General features: G+C 41.7%; 1 protein-coding gene across 1 annotated transcript in view; it reads left to right on the forward strand.

Moving 5' to 3' along the window:
* Window positions 1–16,972, forward strand: part of SND1 (staphylococcal nuclease and tudor domain containing 1) — a 1,835,638-nt gene that overhangs the window by 579,769 nt on the left and 1,238,897 nt on the right. Inside the window, exon 12 of the mRNA XM_029615915.1 lies at window positions 15,105–15,205. Coding sequence (XP_029471775.1) covers window positions 15,105–15,205 — 101 coding nt within the window. The remainder of the gene's footprint in view (window positions 1–15,104; window positions 15,206–16,972) is intronic.

Here is a 16,972-nt window from a genome sequence, read left to right on the forward strand (position 1 = left end):
CAAGAGGGAATTCCACATTCTTCCACATCATGGGACATCTTAACAGTAACTGTGGCAATTGAAGTTAACCTACTTCATTTGGGCAGGTCTTCCCTTTTTGTGGAAGAGTTCAGCCAACATTCAGTGGTTGAAACATGGGTCATGACCAACCAGGAACTTCCCCAGGATTTTTTCCTTCAAGATGACCAAGGCCATTGCCTCAATTGCTGTCCTTTTCATTGGGGTCCTGGGCTATTGTTTCTATCCCCTAGCCTATGATTCAGAGCAGATGTCTACAGGAATCCCATCTGACCCCTTACTTGACCTGCCTGAGGATTTGTCTCCACCTTGAAGATCTCTTGCATTCCTAATTTCTTAATTCTTTTGATATGGTCATTGGCGTTAATCTCCAGAGAGATAAAAGATCTGCGTTCTGAGGTTTTTGGCCTCCTTCAAATTCTGGAGACTTCACCCAAACCAGAGGCCATCCCGGTGCACCAAATCCTCTGGGATCTACAGACAAGACTGTGGGGTAATCCAGCATTGGTCCTTCAGTTACCAGAAAGTTAGACCTCAAGTATTGTGTGCAACAAGCACCCTGATTCAGGGTGCTTCAGTTACTTCATCCTTTTGTGGAAGTGGAGTCAGCCCTGAAGTGTGGGCTAAGATGACCTATATTTTCTCCAGCTGGTAAGGACCCTAGGCTTTTGGATACTTTCAAGAAAAATGTCTTTCAAATTTCAGTGCTCAACTTACACATTGCAGCCCATCAACTTTACACAGTCCAGTACTTGCATGACTGCACTGAGTACTTTGGAAAGGAGCAAGAAAGTTACTGTCATGCCTTCTTGGACTCAGAAGAATGAAAGTGCCATCTTAGCCAATCAATATGTGAGGACCTTGATATTGCTACCAGATAGCAATGGTGGAAGATAAATTTCATATAAAAAAACAAGGGCTACATGATTGTGCTCCAGAGAACTTGTTTTTGTTCCCAGATTTTTTAAGATAAGTGCAACAAATTTTCATTATAGAAGTGTTTTAAAATGCATAAAGAAAAAATGCTCTAAAAAAATTTATGAACTGCTCCAAATGCAGAGACTCACTTAAGACTCAGTGACTGATGATTACAATTGTTAGCACGTGAGTGGGGTTTTAGAAACATGAATCATACCATGTCTTCTGTATGAAGGTCACATTTAGAAAAACTATAAATCTGTGAGTCTAGTATTTACTTCTAATACTTTGTTCAAAGTGAGATGGTGAATTGTGTATTATAGATTTATTCTTGCACTTTCTGGGTTCTTTAGTATTGCCAGATAGCAGCAATCAATGGAGGTTGCCGATTGGCCTGGTTCAAAGCTAATGGTCTGTGAGAGGATATTCATCACAAACCGGCTGACGTCTCCTATACTGGGGACAACTTCAGGGAGTCAGTCGCTTAGATTAAAGAACAGCATGTGAATATACAGTCCCTTTCTGGATCCACCAAGCAGCTATCTGGTTTGAGATGCCAGTACTCTTATAGGCAGTCCTTCTTTCGAAGACACCCCTTTTGACCTTTTCAGTGTTATCAAGCTTCACCTATTCTACCACAATATCAGCTTCTGGCACAAGGATGGCAACTGAAAGTGTTGTAACAGGCTCAACCAAAGCTGGGGGCTGAGTTTTTGATGGGCATTGACTTTTGTACCACAATTCCTCCAGTGGGGGGAAGGATTTGGCTATTCCTTGAGAAATTGAAGAAAGTCACCAAGGACCACTGGGTCTTCAAAATCTGGAATCTGGTTACCTCTTACATTTTTTCCATCTTCCAGCATCTTCTTAGTGTTTGCTTTTAACCCAGATCTATCTCATACAACTCAGTTTGGTCTCAAAGTGGTCTCTTTTCCATCAGCATGTGATAGAGCCTGTTCCAGCCAGGGAATGTGGCAAGAGGTTCTAATCTCCCTAATTCTTTATCTCCAGTTAAATCAGTGGGACTGAGGCCTATAATGGATTTATAAAAGCTGAATAGGAATCTGCTACTAGAGAAGTTCAAATTAAATGCTTTCCACTTTTTTCCCATTCATCCAGCCAGGGGAATGGATGTGTGCTTTGGATCTGAAGGATGCATATGATCACATTCCTATCCACCCCTCCTCACTTGGAAATTCCTCAGGTTCATAGTGAAGGGGGTCACATTTTCAATATGAATGACCCTTGGGAGTCTTCACAAAGTGTTTGGCGGTAGTGGTGACACATTTGTGCCATTGAGGCATGTGCTTCTATCCATACCTGGATGATTGGTTAGTGATGGGGCCTTTCTAGAAGGGTGTTCATAAGAACATAAGAAAATGCCATACTGGGTCAGACCAAGGGTCCATCAAGCCCAGCATCCTCTTTCCAACAGTGGCCAATCCAGGCCATAAGAACCTGGCAAGTACCCAAAAACTAAGTCTATCCCATGTTTCCATTGCTAGTAATAGCAGTGGCTATTTTCTATGTCAACTTAATAGCAGGTAATGGACTTCTCCTCCAAGAACTTATCCAATCCTTTTTTAAACACAGCTATACTAACTGCACTAACCACATCCTCTGGCAACAAATTCCAGAGTTTAATTGTGCGTTGAGTAAAAAAGAACTTTCTCCGATTAGTTTTAAATGTGCCCCATGCTAACTTCATGGAGTGCCCCCTAGTCTTTCTATTATCCGAAAGAGTAAATAACCGATTCACATCTACCCGTTCTAGACCTCTCATAATTTTAAACATCTCTATCATATCCCCCCTCAGCCGTCTCTTCTCCAAGCTGAAAAGTCCTAACCTCTTTAGTCTTTCCTCATAGGGGAGCTGTTCCATTCCCCTTATCATTTTGGTCACCCTTCTCTGTATCTTCTCCATCGCAAGTATATCTTTTTTGAGATGCGGCGACCAGAATTGTACACAGTATTCAAGGTGCGGTCTCACCATGGAGCGATACAGAGGCATTATGACATCTTCCGTTTTATTCACCATTCCCTTTCTAATAATTCCCAACATTCTGTTTGGTTTTTTGACTGCCGCAGCACACTGAACCGACGATTTCAATGTGTTATCCACTATGATGCCTAGATCTTTCTTGGGTTGTAGCACCTAATATGGAACCCAACATTGTGTAATTATAGCATGGGTTATTTTTCCCTATAAGCATCACCTTGCACTTATCCACATTAAATTTCATCTGCCATTTGGATGCCCAATTTTCCAGTCTCACAAGGTCTTCCTGCAATTTATCACAATCTGTTTGTGATTTAACTACTCTGAACAATTTTGTGTCATCTGCAAATTTGATTATCTCACTCGTCGTATTTCTTTCCAGATCATTTATAAATATATTGAAAAGTAAGGGTCACAATACAGATCCCTGAGGCACTCCACTGTCCACTCCCTTCCACTGAGAGAATTGTCCATTTAATCCTACTCTCTGTTTCCTGTCTTTTAGCCAGTTTGCAATCCACAAAAGGACATCGCTACCTATCCCATGACTTTTTACTTTTCCTAGAAGCCTCTCATGAGGAACTTTGTCAAATGCCTTCTGAAAATCCAAGTATACTACATCTACCGGTTCACCTTTATCCACATGTTTATTAACTTCTTCAAAAAAGTGAAGCAGATTTGTGAGGCAAGACTTGCCTTGGGTAAAGCCATGCTGACTTTGTTCCATTAAACCATGTCTTTGTATATGTTCTGTGATTTTGATGTTTAGAACACTTTCCACTATTTTTCCTGGCACTGAAGTCAGGCTAACCGGTCTGTAGTTTCCCGGATCGCCCCTGGAGCCCTTTTTAAATATTGGGGTTACATTTGCTATCCTCCAGTCTTCAGGTACAATTGATGATTTTAATGATAGGTTACACATTTTTACTAATAGGTCTGAAATTTCATTTTTGAGTTCCTTCAGAACTCTGGGGTGTATACTATCCGGTCCAGGTGATTTACTACTCTTCAGTTTGTCAATCAGGCCTACCACATCTTCTAAGTTCACCGTGATTTGATTCAGTCCATCTGAATCATTACCCATGAAAACCTTCTCCATTACGGGTACCTCCCCAACATCCTCTTCAGTAAACACCGAAGCAAAGAAATCATTTAATCTTTCCACGATGGCCTTATCTTCTCTAAGTGCCCCTTTAATCCCTTGATCATCTAACGGTCCAACTGACTCCCTCACAGGCTTTCTGCATCGGATATATTTTAAAAAGTTTTTACTGTGAGTTTTTGCTTCTACAGCCAACTTCTTTTCAAATTCTCTCTTAGCCTGTCTTATCAATGTCTTACATTTAACTTGCCAACGTTTATGCTTTATCCTATTTTCTTCTGTTGGTTCCTTCTTCCAATTTTTGAATGAAGATCTTTTGGCTAAAATAGCTTCTTTCACCTCCCCTTTTAACCATACCGGTAATCGTTTTGCCTTCTTTCCATCTTTCTTAATGTGTGTAATACATCTAGACTGTGCTTCTATAATGGTATTTTTTTAACAATGACCACGCCTCTTGGACATTTTTTACTTTTGTAGCTGCTCCTTTCAGTTTTTTTCTAACAATTTTTCTCATTTTATCAAAGTTTCCCTTTTGAAAGTTTAGCACGAGAGCCTTGGATTTGCACACTGTTCCTCTTCCAGTCATTAAATGAAATTTGATCATATTATGATCACTATTGCCAAGTGACCCTACCACCGTTACCTCTCTCACCAATTCCTGTGCTCCACTGAGAATTAGATCTAAAATTGCTCCCTCTCTTGTCAGTTCCTGAACCAATTGCTCCATAAAGCTATCATTTATTCCATCCAGGAACGTTATATCTTTAGTGTGTCCCGATGATGCATTTACCCAGTCAATATTGGGATAATTGAAGTCTCCCATTATTACTGCACTACCAATTTGGTTAGCTTCCCTAATTTCTCTTACCATTTCACTGTCTGTCTCACCATCTTGACCAGGTGGACGGTAGTATACCCCTATCACTTTAGTCTTCCCCGACACACAAGGGATTTCTACCCATAAAGATTAAATTTTGTATTTAGTCTCATGCAGGATGTTTATCCTGTTGGACTCTGCCATCCTGGACATAAAGCGCCACACCTCCTCCCGGGTGCTCCTCTCTGTTCTAGACTCTGTTCTAGACTCGCTGAAGAAGAGGGTGTTCCTAACGTGGGAAAGGCTGCTCTGTCTCCGAGCTTTGGTTCAGGACCTGCTTCAGTAAAGTCAGGCCCCGTTTCGAGCCATCCTGGAGGTTCTCAGTCACATGGCAGGGAGTGATGAACGTGGTTCCCCTGATCTGTATCAACATGAGATCCCTTCAGTGGGGCCTTCGTTGACAGTGGGACCAACTGACTCAATTCTTATGGCACTCTGTGACAATCACCATGAGAATGAAAATGTTTCTTCAATATTAGATATATTCTGCTGTTCTAGAAGTAGGATCTTCCTTGTGAGTGTTGCCATATCAAGTGATCTTGATCACTAATGTGTCCATCCAGGTGGTGGGACACGCATACAGGTGTCTCCTAGACTCAAGGAACGTGGACACCAGCGAAGCATCTCCAAATCTACCATCTAGAGCTGCAGGCCATCCGACACACTGATTGTTTGCACATCGTCTTCAAGGAATGAGAGTTCTGATCCAAACAGATAATGAAGTAGCAATGTTCCATGTGAATAAACAAGGAGGCACTGGATTTTGGTTGCTTTGCTGGGAGTCTCCAAGGAGCTTAGACTGGGTGATCAGTAATAGTCATTGCTACAAGCATTCTATCTGCCCAGAATTGTCAACACATTAGTGGACCACTTTGGCAGAATCTTCCTTCCTTGCAAATAATGACTGGATCAGATAGTGAGATTGTTTGCGCTCTGGGGTCTTCCATCCATCAATCTGTTTTGCTTCAGAAAGCAACAGAAAAGTTGAAAAGTCTTGTTCTGTGCTTCACAGCAAATTCAGGCTGGTGTTGGACATATTTCTACTGCAGTAGGATGTAGATCACCTCTGTGTTTCTACCAGTTCCGTTAGTGGAAAGAACTGTTCAGAATGTGTTCAAAGAGGACATGTCTGATCCTCTTTGCTCCTGCTTGGTCCAGATGAGTGTGGTTTCACATTTAGTCATGCTATGAATCCACCCTCCAATTCCTTTGGGACTTGATTCATCACTATAAATGCAGGAAAGTTGTAGTCTTTTCCATCCAAGACTCTCCTCGCCCAGCCTGATGGCATAAATGTTGAGTGCTTGCTAGTTTCCTCACTGGCTCTGTTCAAAAATGTTGAGGATATTGTGATCTCAGCTTGAAAGCCATCTACCAGAAAGGCATACAGTTTTAAAAGTTGATGTTTTTCCTCTTGGTTTCAGGATCCTTGGACCCATTTGCCTGTGACCATAGAGATCTGCTTCAGTACTTATACTCCTTGTCCTCCTTGGATTTTAGCATGTTGTTGGTGAAAGTGCATCTTAGTGCTATAATTGCATATCTGCTGCAGGTAGAGGGTAAGTATCTTAATTCATCGCTTGGTGTCCAAGTTCATGAAAGGTTTAAGGCATACCAAACCACGAGTTTCAAAATTGCCTGTGCCTTGGGACCTCAATGTCGTCTTGGCACAACTGATGAAACCTTTTTACAAACCATTGGAGTCTGCCTTACTAAAGTTTCTTATATAGAAAATGGTGTTTCTTGTGATGCAGTTCAGCAAAGAGCATCAGCAAACTTCAGGCTTTTGTCTTGTACTCTTCATTTCTTTCACTACAGAGTGGTGCTCTGCTCCCATCTGAAGTTTCTTCCCAAAGTGGTTTCTGCTTTTCAGCTGAATCAAGTGATTGTGTTGCTCATGTTTTCTTTTTTTGCAAAATCTCATGTGTATAAGAGGTAAAGCCCTTCACACTCTGGACTGTGTAAGGGCCCTGGCTTATTACTTGAAAAAAATGCAGATTTATCAGGCTTGTTAGCTCTTCATTTCCTATGATTCCAATAGAATTGGTGTACCAGTTGCTAAATTTACCATTTCCAGTTGCCTAGTGGAATTTATTTTGCACTATTTTGCACAGATTACAGACTGTCAAGGCTTATGGTCGGAGCCATGGCTACTTGGTTGCTCACCTGAGAATTGTTTCAATCGAAGACATTAGCAAAGCTGCAACTTTGTTATCTGTACATACATTCACATCCCACTACGATGTGGGCAATCTTTCATGAATTCCAGTAACTTTGGACGAGCAGCTTTGCAGTCTGTTCACCTGGTAGCCACAGGGAAGCCAAGTTGTGTTATTCAGTAAGTGCTCCACTCCTAACCTTCACAGCTTGGGACTTCCCATATCTCATGGCTAATTCAGCCCTGCTTGTTGATGGAGCAAGCAAGTTTGCTTAACATAAATGGAGTTCTCTAGACAAGATGAATTAGACGTGCTTTTAATATGCAAAAGCGCCTCCCTGGAGAGTTGATTGCCTAATTTAAAGCTAAAATTTACAAATGGACTGAAGGACTCACAAGGCAGCACTTGTGCGGGAACTTCCACTTATGCTCAGTACTAAAGTTTACTAAACTAAAGAGATGGGTCTGTTCGGTGTCATCAGATGTCACCCATGTGTCAGTAAACAAATTCACTTTTCCAGCGTTTATTTCTGGTTTGATTTTCTAGCTCAGCATCTGTTTTTCTCATTCTTTTCCCTTATCTCATTGTTTTCTCTCTGTCTGGTGTCCTCCTTCCTTTTCTTTTGTTTCAGTTCTGTCTTTTCCTTTATCTTTCAGCAGCAAATATTTTTAATATTTGCTCTTCTCTCTTTTTCTGTTCCTTTGTTCTTTGCTTCTCCTTCTCTTGACTCCTTTTTCTCCATCCTTGTGCTTGCCACATGCTCATCCTGCATGGAAGAAATAGGCAGCTAGATTGAGAAAAGGTGATATTGTAGGATCTGGCAAGCCTGCGTGCTCTTCTAGAGACCTGGAGCCTCCAGATAAAATCCAGTTGAGTTCCCATTTAGCTAAGTGGCAATGCTGGGCATCTACAGCCCCAAGACATGGGGGTGTATTAAGAAGACAGAGGGAATTCAAGGAAGTAGTCTGATTTCCTCCCCCCCCCCCCCCTCAGCTCTGTTCAGTTTATCACTTGAAACAGGGGAAGTTCCTAATAATGCACAAGAAACAAAAGTTTTTTTTCCTGTGGAAAGGAAATTCTACAATAAGCCATATTATGAGGCTCAAAGGGAGTAGATTCAGGAGCTAGATTAGAAAATATTCCCTCACAAGAAGGGGCAGTAAATGCATGGAATAGCCTTCCAGTGGATTTAGTGGTGACAAAAACAATAGCAGAATTCATGAAGCCATGGAATAAACACAGGATCCTTAGTTATTAAGCGAAGGGGAATATAGAGATCAACTGGACCCTAAGGCAATTTAAAAGGAAGTAAACTGGGCAGGCTAGATGGTCCTTATATACAGTCTTATTTTCTTTCTGTGTGGGAGCAAAGAGGAAACAGGCAGCAGTTGCTTATATCTGTAGTGGTGCATTAATGGAAATGCTTCTTCTGGGAAGAAATAGTGCAGTAGTTTGAAGCCAGTGCAACATAGTCATACAAGGGGAAGCGTGAAATATTTTGGCAAATGAACTTGTTGAATTATTTAATTTAACTTGCAATTTTTATTCTGCCTTTTTAGGTGGCTCACTAATCCAGAGTGAATTAGAAATTAAACCTGGTGTGTTAAGACAATATATGTAATCATAATGAAACAAGCAATACAATAACACACAATCATAATGAGGCAATTAATACAATAACAGAATAAAAATAACTATATCTGTAACAAAAGCATATATAATTTCAGTAAAACAATCCAATGACCACACTCCCCCATTTAGCATTCTGCCAGCCCAAATTCTTCCATCATAAATTAGTCCACGCTGAGGCACACCCCAAATCAAATATCCAATTAAAAGATCAAAGTATCTTTTTAACATAATGCAGATCCCCAAAAATAAGCACCTTCACCCATCATCCTCTTTATCATACCACATTGGATGCAACTACATAATTATAATCCCTGTTCAAATCTTCGAGGTGAGAGTAGATGTGGTCCATCCTGATTTCAAATATTTATCAGGCCTCAATAAGGTACCGGCCTTTCATTTGGAATGAGACGTTCATAGGAAGCCAAAGGAGAGGAGGCTCAGAAGGAATGTTGGAAAATATTTTCTCAATGAGAAGAGTGGTGGGCAGACTTCCAGTAGAGGTAGTAGGCTCCAAAACAGTGGTAGAATCCAAGCATGCATGGGACAGATACAGAGGGACCTTAGTGGCAGGGCCTGGGAGACGGGGATTGAACCCAGAATTTAAGTAGTAACCACTAGAGCTCTCCTCCTTCCACATTGCTTTTGAGAAGAACAACTTTTTCGGAGCTTGCTCAATTGCTCAGGAGAAACAAATGTCAAACTGCCAGTGAATTCACATACGTCTTGCAGGGTGAAATGGAAATGTGATCTCTTGCCCTAGTGGTCATGTAGTCTTAATTTTTCTTTTCATTTCTCTGGGTGAGTAAGTTCTGACTACACTGCTTTACTTTTGTAGACCATGTTTTCTGCCACTGTATTAGATATGAAGCATTGCTTTAGATTTTTTTCTACCTTATATCTGCCTAACTTATTCCCACATAGTTGTTTCGACAAGACAGTTCCATACGTGGAAATTATTGGAGCCACTTTTTCATTTAATTGTATGTTTCAGTGCATTCCTTTCAGTTCCTTGTATGTAAAAATATGATAAAGTATATTGTACTAGTGACTGATTTGACAAGGATAATTTAGGGTAAGTCTTTCCATTGTCATGCATGTTGCGTGTTAATTCAGAGAGTTAGCTGGTGGGAAAATGAGAAGAATTGAAAGGATTTTAATAGCATTGTCTTGTAACACTCAAGAGATTGAAACCTGCTTTTCTGATCTTTTTGGCATGATCAGTGTGGAATGTAAGGTAGGAACAGAGGCGTTAACAAGACAAACGATTACTTTTTCCTAGTGTTGCAGGTGCACAAGCAAAGATGCCACAACAGAACAGGTATCTAAAAGCTCTGTTAGGCAATTTTCCTCTCTTCCCTCTCCTGCCTATTTGTTCTTCTCTGCATGACTTATTTTCATATTCTTTTTCTTCTTCCAGTTGCAAGCAGAGCCATTGTACATGATTGCCTCCATTTCTCCCACAGCACTGTCAATAAACAAGCCATATAATGCAGCAGCCTCCTTTGACTGGCATTACGATGCTGGTCCTCCAAGAACTGTTTTCAGGGATAGTCTGTTGGCTTATTGGCAAATACTGTGTAGTGCCATGCAGAAGACCTGGATTTGATTTGTGAGCCAAAACTCTGCTCCCCAGCATAGACTAGGGATATTATGGAGGGTAGGAGGTCTTGACCAACTCTCAATGGTGACACCTTATGGTAAGAATTTGGGGCCCATGGTAGCTGGGTTTCAGAATGAGCCGTGGCATGTGGCTGAGCACTGTCACTGTGAAGTATGAGTTGGGAGGTAAGATTTAAAAATATGGGAAAATACCCATGGTAGTTTGAGTGAAGACTCATGGCACCAATAGAGGGCAATTTCAACTGAGCTGGAAGCTCAAATGAACATGAGGAAACTGTTGGACCCAAAAAATACAGAGTAAACTGTTTTGTTTTTTTAGTATTGATTCTTGGGCAGTGTGTGTCACTCATAAAAACATAAGAAATTGCCATACTGTTCCAGCATCCTGTTTCCAGCAGTGGCCAATCCAGGCTACAAGTACCTGGCAAGTACCCAAAAACTAAGTATATCCCATGCTACTGATGCTAGTAATAGGAGTGGCTATTTTCTAAGTCAACTTGATTAATAGGTAATGGACTTCTCCTCCAAGAACTTATCCAAACCTTTTTTAAACCCAGCTACACTAACTGCATTAACCACATCTGTTGGCAACAAATTCCATAGTTTAATTGTGCTTTGAGTGAAAAAGAATTTTCTCCGATTAGTTTTAAATGTGCCACATGCTAACTTCATGGAGTGCTCCCTAGTTCTTCTATTGTCTGAAAGAGTAAATAACTGATTCAATTTACCCGTTCTAGACCTCTCAAAATTTTAAAGACCTCTATCATATCCCCCCTCAGCCATCTCTTCTCCATGCTGAACAACCCTAATCTCTTTAGTCATTCCTCGTAGGTGAGCAGTTCCATCCCCTTTATCATTTTGGTTGCCCTTCTCTGTACCTTCTCCATTGCAATTATATCTTTCTTGAGATGTGGCAACCAGAATTGTACACAGTATTCAAGGTGCGGACTCACCATGGAGCAATACAGAGGCATTATGACATCCTCTGTTTTATTCATCATTCCCTTCCTAATAATTCCTAACATTCTGTTTGCTTTTTTGACTGTCACAGCACACTGAGCCGATGATTTCAAAGTATTATCAACTATGACGCCTAAATCTCTTTCCTGGGCGGTTGCTCCTAATATGGAACCTAACATCGTGTAACTACAGCAAGGATTATTTTTCTCCATATGCATCATCTTGCACTTATCCACATAAAATTTCATCTGCCATTTGGATGCCCAATCTTCCAGTCTCACAAGGTCCTCCTACAATTTATCACAATCAGCTTGTGATTTAACTACTCTGAATAATTTTGTATCATCTTCTGATTTGATTACCTCACTCATCATATTCCTTTCCAGATCATTTATATATATATTGAAAAGCACCGGTCCTAGTACAGATCCCTGAGGCACTCCACTGTTTACCCTTTTCCATTGAGAAAATTGTCCATTTAATCCTACTCTCTGTTTCCTGTCCAGACTAGAGCAGGGCTTTCCAAACTGTGGGTTGAGACCCCAAATGAGATCATAAAACCTTCAGTGGGGGTCAAAAGTGCATCAAACTGCAATGCTTTGTAGGCATAAGCATTAATAGTAGACGTCAGCGTGGTGCCTGCAATCCAGCATGCAATCGCGCGCCTTGCAGTGGTCCTGCCCTCCTATGAGCTTCTATGATAGCAGGACACCCCCTGTATGAGGAGGGATCAGGACTCACTGCAGGATCTGTGAGCTTGCACTGGCTCACAAGTCCTGCTCTGACTTTCATTATTTAATGCTATTGCTACTTACAAGATCACTTGGGCTTGGGACCAGCCATGAGTCGAGGGGAAGGCTCTGTGCATATGGGCTACTGGAAATTGCCACTACTCTTCTCTGCTCATCCACCAGTGAACCTACCCAAAAGAAAAATGTGGATCCTGTCTTCAGCCTGCCTTTTCTTCCCACCAGATGTCATCCATCTTTGATCCAGGGCCCAAAGGAGAATGCTGCTGCTGACCTGAGCCAGAGGGATGTTTGGAGGCATCAGATGCAGGAGGGGTTTGAGGGCTGGATCAGTTGAAGAGAGATTAGCTTGGATCATGATAGAGAGGGGAATGAAAGAAGATCAACTGAAAAGGGGAGCTGAGGGATAAGAGGGTATCAGCTGATGGATGTGAGAGAAAGGTTGGAAGAGGGAGATGAGAAAGAGGAGACTGGGATGAGATTGATGAGGAAATGGGTGGGGTGAGAGGGACAGGCCTGGATTTGCCAGTGGGCACACTAGGCCTGGGGGGGGGGGGGGGGGGACGACAGCAGACTGGCTGAAGATGTATGCATCTTAGCTGTGTTGAATCTCACTCAGCAGAGAACAGCCCTCTGCTTCTTGTTCCAGTCTTTTCCTTCCTAGTGCAGAGAACATGAGGGAATGAGGCTAGAAGGGATAGAGCAAAGAAAACCAGCTCTGTTTCCTATTACAGTGCACCTCTGCCCTGCCACACATTCCCTGCCATCCTGTGCTTGGGAACAGGAGGGAGAGGGTTGCGGCCAGAACCCACAGCAGGGAGCAAAGAAAAGCTCAGCTCCCTAATCCAGCCCCTCTCCTCTTGTCAATTCAGAGCCATGAGGAGAGGCAGTGAGCTTGGAGCAGAGCATAGAGCACTGTGCCTTCCTTCCGCCTTCTGCTCTGTTGTCCCACTTTCTGCTCTGTTGGTGAGAGGGGAGGTGGAGTGACAGCACCAGCAGTGCCTAGAGGTGGCAAAATCCTAAAACCCTCACTGGAGAGAGAGAGTGGATAACAAGATCAGTTGGGGGGGCTATAAGAAGGGCTTAAAAGTGAGAGGATCAGCTGGGGGGATGTAAAAAGAAAAAAAGGGGGGGGGGCAGAGATTGAGAGGGTGTCAGCTGGAGGAGAGAAGGTCCTCTGGAGGGGGATGGAGATTGAGAGAAAAGATTGACTGGAGATGATGGGAGGTTGAGAGAGGGATCAGCTGGAACGAGGGGAGGGTGAGGGTGGAATAATTGTAGGCATGGGACCGCATCCCTATTAATTCATTTTGGTTGTCCTCTTGAAGTCAAGTGAATTTTCTAGTGCTAAAATGGGAGGGGGTGTGTGTGTGTCACTTATTTATTTATTTAAAAGTTCTTATATTTCGCTACTGCCTACAATCTGTTCAGAACAGATTACAATAAAACAATCATAAAATCAGCATTATACAATATAATGGCTAAAGGTTTGGGGAACCATGAAGTAGACCACCTTAGCTGCTGTTCTCAGTGCTTACTACTACTTATTTCTAAAGCACTACTAGTGCTGTACAAATACATATGACAGGTCTTGCTCTGTGGAGCTTACAATCTAATTACATGACAGACAAGTTTGTAAAAAGTATATTTATTGTAGAGAAGTGTTTAGAATTTAAAAGCAGCCTCAGAAAGCTGAGTTTTTAGACTGCACTTGAATATGTCTAGAGAAAAGGAGTCTGGTGTTAGCGGTGGTGGAGGGGGACACAGACAAGAGCATTGTGCTCAATGGAGTTCACGAGGAAGGGTGTGGGGAAGAAAAGAAGGTAGGTAATGGTAATGCTTCACCGCTAGACATGGCTCAGCACACCATCTTCTTTTCTTCCTCCTTTCTGACTAGTGTTTAAGTGGATTTTTTTTTCTTTTTGGTGACCTTTCGGCTGAACCACCAATTAGCAATTCGCAGTAAAGAATGACTTGATCAATCTTTTGTAAATCTGGTTGCAGCGATGTTTGATAGGATCTGCAGACAAGAAAGCATACTAAAGCAACATCTGTAGTACAGTGAATGTTCAAACAAGTAGATTTCGGCAGGCTAATTTAGCCAGGTCACAAATAAGTAATTCCATACAGATGGTGTTAATACATTGGTGCACAATTCCAGGCTTTTGATGGGCCAGAACCAGTATGCTTTTCAGGATACCCATAATATATATATATGCATATGAGAGGTTTCTATACAATGTACATGCAAACTATGGATTTTCTGAAAATCAGAGAGATTTGTGGTCCTTCAGGATTGGAACTGTCTTATTACTAGTGACTCAGAGCCAAGGGTCCCTAACCAGCACCACTGGGGGGAAGGCAGGTGAAGAAGTGGCATAAATCCAGAAAGGAGTTCTGTGGAGACAGCTACCAGAAAAAGGCAATTGCATGTTATCCTGCAGTCCCTGTGTTCAGTAAACATTTTTACCCTGCATATACTACCCAAGTGGTCTAGTATCCTCTTGATTCCCCCTGCTGCTTTGTAGCTGATGTACTCCCATGATACTTATCTGCCTGACAAGCAGCCAATCTCGCTTCATGAATGTGACTGTTCTGTGCCAAAGTCCTGGCTGCCCACAGAGACTAGTTAGCAATAGAAGAACTGTGGTACTGCTATCTTTAAAATCAAAATTGGTTTGCGTTGTCATTTGGTGCCTTTGCTCAAGTCCTGCAGGGGTGATTAGAGGTCAGGGCAGATGTAAGGTGCCTAATTGTTCTGTCAGAACACAGATTTGCATTGTCACTGTACAACATATTCGGTGCTGGTGCCTGCAAAGCCTGTGTTGTGCATCCCTTGGGAGGCATTGCACTTCTAATCCCTGGAATCATACTCTTCACGTCCAGGGTTCTGAGAGAGCATTCTGCCTTAATCATGTGTTAGGACTACCTTTTGTTTGTTGGGATGCTATTTCAGTACATCGCACAATAAGTTATTCAACAGTCCCTTCTCTCTAACCTGTGCTGGTTATTTTTTGCCATGTGCCTCCTGCTGTGCAGAAATCTCTAAGCTGCGTGTTTGTTATTTCAGGTTAATGTCACTGTGGATTACATCAGGCCGGCAAGTGCTGCCACAGAAACTGTCCCTTCATTCTCCGAACGCACCTGTGCCACCGTCAGTATTGGAGGAATGTGAGTATTTTGTGGAAGCAAATCTGGAGCTCATCTGCTGTTAAAGAAGTTGCAGCTCTTAGCAATGGACCTCAGGTGACAAAGTGACTGCAATGCCAAAGCTGATTTTTAACAGAACCTGATGCCAGACCAGAGGATGGTGGCATCTAATGATATTGGGTATTGAAAAAATCATCCTGAGAGCTGATACATTTTTACTATGAAGTTCCTAATATGTAAAGGAAGTTTTAACTAGTAAATGGAGCTGTTATGGCCTTCAAATCAGAGTAAACTCATATAGGTGACCTAGAGGTCTAACTTCTACATTGGGATGTCTATTCCTGATGATTGGCTTCAATGTTGGGGCAGTGAGAGAGGCCCAAATTAGAATTGAAAAATCATCTAGTCAGATGATTGTAAAATCACCATGCTAAAATGCTAATCTTTTACATGGTTATTTTAAAATTAACAATGCCCCATTTAAGATCATAGAGTATTGGGAAGGGAATCTTACATTCTATTAGTTTATAAATCCTTTGAATTGCTGATGGCCAGGGAATCTTTTATCAAGCAGACTGCTGTTTTAGGGCCTGATTAACCAAGGCTTTTCTTGCATTCTATGTCAAAGGGGAAAAAAACTTAGCAAATCAGGCCCTTAATATACAGTATATTTATATTAAAAAAAAAAAAAAAAAAAGCAAGCAAACTGAAGAAAGCCTTTTAATTCTGTTGAGTTGGTTGCCTCGTGGTTATCTGTTGCTGCTGATCCATAGATGAAGACACTATTGCATTACCCAATCAATTTATACATTATGTGTTTGTGAGTCTTCTCTTTAAACTATCCCATGAAACTGCACAGATATTACCTCTCCCAGCTGAAGGTGTCCTATCCTGATCAGATATGTTCCTGTGTATGGAGTGCCCCCACCCGCAGGGATTGTATTGCACAAGATTCTCTGAAGCTCCTAACTTTATATTTATTTGTTTTTCCATTCATTCAGAACAGCAAAAGCTATCATAGTGTTCAATCACAGTGTTCAGTGTCTCTAGCATAAAGTTGAATCAAACAGTTATTGTGCTGAGGGAGTCCTCCAAAGTTTCAAATTGTATTAGCTTATACAAGACAAAGAATCAGTCCTGATTGAACTCGAAACCCTGAGGTCCTTGTGTCCGGTGTAGCCTGTCGTCGTAATGAGAAAAGATTGTAATGGAGGTCAGTCTTCTGGTAGTGGGTTTTCTGAGATCCAGTCTAATCAGAAAGAGCATCCAGACTTTATATTTAGTTTTTGTCAGGAATAATGGAAGAGAGTTTCTCCATGGAGAGCATGTCAATCCTCTCGAAACCCCACTTTGTTGTTGGTGAGATACCTTGCTACTGCTTGGGCTACTGTTAGCCTGGTTATCACCAGAAGATGTCCGATAACTTATTTTTAATGGGTAACTCTACTGGGAATATTTGTGTGTTATAATTGGGGCTAGAGTGGAGAGAAACAAATGAAATACAAATTGTTCACTTGCCTTGAAATATCAGCTGAGTCACTGCATGGTTGCATGTGGTTTACAAAAGTCAGAGCATCAAAGTCAGTCATTCAGACAGGAGACGGGTACCGAGAATGCATTGCACATTACCCCTGTGAAGTGTTCCATCCAGATAACATGTCAGCTTGTCGGATAAAGTATCGGAGACACTTGTCACTGCAAGGCAATCTCAGTCAGAGGGAGCCGGGTGCATTATTAGTGTCCATTCATCATGTTTAGATTTTGCCTTTTACTTTTTCATTGTTTCTG

This window comes from Rhinatrema bivittatum, chromosome 9 (genome assembly GCF_901001135.1).
Source record: "Rhinatrema bivittatum chromosome 9, aRhiBiv1.1, whole genome shotgun sequence".
NCBI classification, from domain to species: Eukaryota; Metazoa; Chordata; class Amphibia; order Gymnophiona; family Rhinatrematidae; genus Rhinatrema; species Rhinatrema bivittatum.